Below are 5,860 nucleotides of genomic sequence, written 5' to 3'. Positions count from 1 at the left end.
GCGGAGGGGCCAGGCCTGGGACTGGAGCGGCCGAAGCTCTCTGGTGGCCGCGGCTCCCCGCCTCTCCCCGCCTCCCCCCAGCTGCCAAGCTCCAAGGCCAGAGGCCGGAGCCGCTGGCTAATTTTTCACGCCCCCCAGACCGCCTCCCTAGGTGACGCTACAGCCTGTGCGGTTCCTTTAAAGGCTGCGGGTTCCGTTCTTCTTTCCTTTTCCACTGGATGCCAAAATATGCAAATCCGGGGACCGGAATCTGCAGCCAAATAGAGAAGGAGAAGGGGCGCGGCCGGCGCGTCACCGGATCCGCTCCTTGTATGGCTCTTCCCGGCTTGGCCCGCCGCCCCGCGACCCTCCCTGCAGCCGCCAGGGCCCCTCCCGCGCCCAGCCTGGCTCACACTGCCGCCCACGCCCCCGGGCCGGCCAATCGCCCCCCCTTGGGAGGGAGCCGGGGGCGGGAGGCGCTGCATGCCCTGATTCCGGCCGGAGCTGGGGACCGCTGCAGAGCGCTCCCTCCCCGCGCCGCGCGGGCGGAGGAGAGCCCAGGGGCGCAGAGCCTCCCCGGTATAGGTGTGGGTAGCCTGGCGGGAGCGGCAGGAGGGGCGGGGGAGAGGGGGCCCGCGGCGGCGGGAATCCCTCCTTTCCTAAGAACCAGAGGAGATCCGGGGGAGGCCGGGCCCTCCCACCCCTAGTTCTCCACCGAGTGAAGTGGAGGGGAGGAGAGAGAGGTTGTCATCCACCCCCACGACGATGTGCAGCTCGGGAGTTCCTCCCACACGTCCCCGGCCCGCGTGGCCCTCCCACGGAGTGAGGCCCGGGGATCCTCTCCTCCTCCTTGTCAATACTCCCACTCCCCGTGAGAAATGCACGTTCCCCCAACCCCGACTCCCCAGCGAGGAACGCGGGATCCACCGCGCCCACACGGCCGACGAGGAGGGACTCCTCCCACGCTGAGCCGGTGTGATCCGGGGTCGCTCCCCCACGCCCCCCTCCTCTCCTCCCCCTCTCCCGCGGCCCGGCCGCGCGCGCTCCGAAAACAGGCCTCGGGGAACATAGCCGCCCCCGGGACCTGCTGCCTCTCTGGGGAGGTGACAGCGCCCGGGGTCGGCAAACAGGCAGCCCTTGAGTGCAGGGCGCCGGCCGGCAGCAATGGGGGCAGCCCTGTGGAAGGCGAGGGCGAGGGTAGGGAGCAGGGCAGGTCGCCGGGGTGGCTCAGAGACTGTGGCTCGGCAGGCTCCTGCCCGCAGCTCAGTGGCGGGCCCTTCGCAGGCAGCAATAGACAGCGACTGCGCCTGGGCCTGCTGGGCCCTCCTGCCATCCCGTGGCCAAAGGGGTGCTTTGGAACCATTAGGGAATCTATGGAGGGTTTGGTGCACGTGTTCCCTATCCCCTCAACTCCATTCCTTCTTCTTCACCACCAAAACTGCACATCCTCGACCCCCAAGGTGAGGAGTTCTCGCCTCCCGCGCAGCCGCTACGCAGCTACGAAATCTCCCAGCCACTGCGCTCAGCCGGGTGTCAGCACAGGGTCAGGGGCCCAGGGAGCAGCAGGGCTGTGGGCGGCGCATCGGAGGGAGGGCGGCACAAAAGTTCCCGGGATACTGGACCAGAGATCCCTGACCCGCTGGAATCCTCCTCAGAGGGACTTTGTCCCAGTCCCAGGCAGGATCCTGGACGCGAGAAGAGCGGCCGAGGCAGGGTCGGAACGCACACCTTCCGGGTTCCCCAGAAGTTCCCAGGCTGCAAAGGGACCCCGCCGGGTGTTTTCAATTCTCTTTCTTCCTGCTGGGGGGCTGTTAGAGGCCACTTGCGAACGACCCCACCCTACGGCCCCCTGTCCTACAAGCGCGCTCTCCTAGTGCATACATCAAATAAACACACAGGCGATTATTGCTCTTTCACCCCCGCGCTGCGTGCTTTACGCCGCACGTTCCGTTACACCCCTCTTTCCTCTCTCCTCTCGAATTTTCTTTCCTTCTTCTCTTGTACTTCTCTCTTTCTCTCTCTCTTAAGATCCGCGAGCGGTGCGGGCGCCGCACGTTGGCTGCGGCCCGCTTCCTGCTTTCTAATGTTCCATTGTGAGGAGCTTCCATTGTGACGTCGCGCCCCTTCGGCTGGGCTTTGTCTGTCCATATATGGGCAGCTACGTCACGGAGCTTTCCCGGGGCTCAGATAAATAGGCTGGTGGAGTTCCCTGGCTGGGAGCTTTTGGGCAGCAGTGAGCTTGCTAGGAAGCTGCGGGGCTGGTGGTGGTGGTAGCAGCGGCAGCAGCAGCGGCAGAGGCGGCGGCGGCGGCAGTGGCGGCGGTGGCGGCGGTGGCGGTGGCGGATCGGGGGGCGGGGGGGCCGCGGGCGCGCGTCTGTTTGTGATATCAATACTGAGGCCGCGTGCGACCCCCTTGGGCCGAGATCCCCCCCCAGCCCAGCACCCACCCACCCACCCCGCACACGCCCCCCCCCGCCACGACCCAGCCTCTTACGGCACCAGCTGAGGCACCCGAGAGGATTACCCTCCTTTGCCCTCTCTCCCACCCACCCCCCCAAAAAGAGAAGATCCCCTCCCCAGGCCCACCCCTTCCCCTCTTCCCTCCCCCCTCCTCCCGAACTTTCCCTCTCGCATGCTTTTCCCCTGCACCACGGATCGCCTCTCCGATGCCGCTTGCCTGGAAGCTGCGTTAGGAGCGAGCGGCGGCGGTGGCGGCGGCGGCGGCGGCGGCAGCTCGGGAGTGCTATGACCGGCAAACTCGCCGAGAAGCTGCCGGTGACCATGAGCAGTTTGCTAAACCAACTGCCTGACAATCTGTACCCCGAGGAGATCCCCAGCGCGCTCAACCTCTTTTCTGGCAGCAGCGACTCGGTAGCCCATTACAATCAGATGGCTACAGGTAAGGGCGGCGGGGAGGCGGCGAGGAAGGAAAGGGAGAGAGGAAGAGGAGGAGGGAACGAGCTAGCGATGGATGGATGGATGGATGGATGGATGGATGGATGGATGGATGGATGGATGGATAGATGGATGGATGGATGGAGAGATGGGGGCGCACTGGGAATTTTCCGGGGGGCGAGTTGCTTTTCCCACCCACTCCTCCCGCCCTCCCCGATCGGGAAGGCTCGGTTGGCGACGCCACGGTAGAGGCTTCGGTTCTCCCGGGTGGGGGCAGCCGCCGACCGAAGGGAGGTAGGTGCAAGCGGCTCTGGGGTTCTCCACTTAGGGGGCGCGATCGCCGGGCTGCGCGCAAGGCGTAATGCTGTCGCCCCCTTTCCCGGGAGGAGCCCAACGTCCCTTTTCACCCGCGCTCTCCCCCCTTACTCCCTCAGCCTCCCACCCGGGATGGAGCCATGTGCGGCGTGGAGTCCCCGCGGTGGGAGAGGTACTGCGACGCTGCCTTTCCAGGGCTTTCAGCAAAGCCGTGGGGGTGTGGGGACGGCGGGGAGGGGAGAAGGTGGGGGCCCACCCGCGTGGGGGCTGCCACGGGGGACGATCCCCGGACCGAGGAGCTTGGGAAGAGCGGCCACTCCCGCCATGGAGACACCGGCCGGTTTTCCGCCGCCCTCCACTCTCGCTAAGCGGAGGCTGGGCTTTCCCCCTCCAGCAAAAGCCGAAAGCTCCTTCAGGCCCGGAGGAGGCTGGGGCTGGGGGAGGCGGCGGGAGAGCTCCCTTTGCGGACAGCACCCCTCTGCGCGCCGCGGACAAAGCGTCGGAGCCCTCCGGGTCAGCTCCCCGGGCGCAGGGCGCACCGGGGGCTTCGTCGGGGCAGGAGAGGCGCGGGGTCCGGCGCGGCCAGCGCTAGGGGAAGAGGCCGAGTTGTGTGCGCTGGAGAGCGAGAGCCCGGCGCGCTCCGGGTCTGAAACTACCTGTAGCTACAGCTACCTGCCCGCCCCACCTCGGGAATAACAACAATGCTTCTCGCGCTCGCGCCTGTGTGTGTGTGTGTGTGTGTGTGTACGGCGTGTGCGGTGTGTGTGCAGCAGCCACTCCACACCCCGATCAGTAGTATTTTGCTGTATCCAGGTTGCGCCCGGGAGCGCGGCACCGCCCGCTTTGCGCCTGGCGCAGCCTACCCCATGCGCTGCGCACTCCACCCGGCCGCACCTCCACACCTGGGCAAGGACCTGGGCGCCCCGGCCTGGGAGCCGACTCGGCGTCACTCACCCTTCCCCCTCTCTCCCCCGCTCTCCGCAGAGAATGTGATGGACATCGGTCTGACCAACGAGAAGCCCAACCCGGAACTCTCTTATTCGGGCTCCTTCCAGCCAGCCCCTGGCAACAAGACCGTGACCTACTTGGGAAAGTTCGCCTTCGACTCCCCTTCCAACTGGTGCCAGGACAACATCATTAGCCTCATGAGCGCCGGCATCTTGGGGGTGCCCCCGGCCTCTGGGGCACTCAGCACGCAAACCTCCACGGCCAGCATGGTGCAGCCGCCACAGGGGGAAGTGGAGGCCATGTATCCGGCGCTGCCCCCCTATTCTAACTGCAGTGATCTCTACTCGGAGCCTGTGTCTTTCCATGACCCCCAGGGCAACCCCGGGCTCGCCTATTCTCCCCAGGATTACCAATCGGCCAAACCGGCCTTGGACAGCAATCTCTTCCCCATGATTCCTGACTACAACCTATACCACCACCCCAACGACATGGGCTCCATTCCGGAGCACAAGCCCTTCCAGGGCATGGACCCCATCCGGGTCAACCCGCCCCCTATTACCCCCCTGGAGACCATCAAGGCATTCAAAGACAAGCAGATCCACCCGGGCTTTGGCAGCCTGCCCCAGCCGCCGCTCACGCTCAAGCCCATACGGCCCCGCAAGTACCCCAACAGACCCAGCAAGACCCCGCTCCACGAGCGGCCCCACGCATGCCCGGCGGAGGGCTGCGACCGCCGTTTCAGCCGCTCGGACGAGCTGACCCGGCATCTGCGCATCCACACGGGCCACAAGCCCTTCCAGTGCCGGATCTGCATGCGGAGCTTCAGCCGCAGCGACCACCTTACCACTCACATCCGCACGCATACGGGCGAGAAGCCCTTTGCCTGCGAATTCTGCGGGCGCAAGTTTGCGCGCAGCGACGAGCGCAAGCGCCACGCCAAGATCCACCTCAAGCAAAAGGAGAAGAAGGCGGAGAAGGGGGGTGCGCCTTCTGCGTCCTCGGCGGCCCCGGTGTCCCTGGCCCCTGTGGTCACCACCTGCGCCTGAGGCTCGGGCCCCCAGATCACACTTTTCCCCTTCAGTGTCTCCCGGCTGCTGGCCTGAACGCAGCCGGAAAGCTAGCCACGGAGGCTCAGGGGCCGCGCCCTGGCCTCTCCATGGACGTAAGGCACCTTGTTTCCCTTCGCTGTCCCCCGTTTCCACCCTTTCACACCGGCCAACGGTCGGGGGCCAGGGCAGGAGGCGCCTTCCCCTTGCTGCCCACCATTAGCCAAGGCGTGGGGGCGGAAAGGTGGCGTCTAGCCCGCTTTGTTCAGTTGGGATCGTCTTGATCCAGGGGCCGCCGGGCCGGGCCAAGGACCTGCGGGGGACTGAAGGCTGGGCCCGCCCAAGCCTCGCTGGACCCAAGCACCTCACGGTTCCCCCCACGTCTCCCTCGGTTCCCCATCGAAGACCCGAGAGGGGGAGGGGGTAAGGAGCGCACCAAAGCGCAGAGCTTGCTGCCCGCCGCACGCACGCGCGCCTGCGTGCGGGGATGCGCGCGAGTGTGCGTGCTCGCGTGAGTGTATGTGTGCGTGTGTGTTTCCGTGTGTGTGTGTATGTGTGTGTGCGCGCGCGCGCACGTGTGTGTGCGAGACTCTTGAGCTGAACTGGGCTATGTCCACCCCAAACTCTTCCCCACCTCGGGTCCCCAGGCCGCTGGGGGCCTGCACGTGGCGGGACGA

At 66.4% G+C, this 5,860-nt stretch overlaps 1 protein-coding gene across 2 annotated transcripts; it reads left to right on the top strand.

Moving 5' to 3' along the window:
* Positions 1–2,724: 2,724 nt before the first annotated feature.
* On the top strand, positions 2,725–5,183 carry EGR3 (early growth response 3; the record flags this gene model as incomplete). Of its 2 annotated transcripts, none has more annotated exons than XM_081237599.1 (2): positions 2,725–2,878; positions 4,174–5,183. In XM_081237599.1, 2 exons carry the CDS (start codon positions 2,725–2,727, stop codon positions 5,181–5,183), a joined length of 1,164 nt encoding a protein of 387 aa, XP_081093725.1. The 2 variants fall into 2 exon arrangements, with proteins under 2 accessions (XP_081093725.1, XP_081093726.1); XM_081237600.1 differs by lacking the exon at positions 2,725–2,878 and adding an exon at positions 3,309–3,361.
* Between the last annotated feature and the right edge of the window lie 677 nt (positions 5,184–5,860).

Source organism: Mesoplodon bidens, assembly GCF_964165515.1.
Source record: "Mesoplodon bidens genome assembly, chromosome: 6".
NCBI lineage: Eukaryota > Metazoa > Chordata > Mammalia > Artiodactyla > Ziphiidae > Mesoplodon > Mesoplodon bidens.
This window is presented reverse-complemented; position numbering and strand designations above follow the sequence as displayed.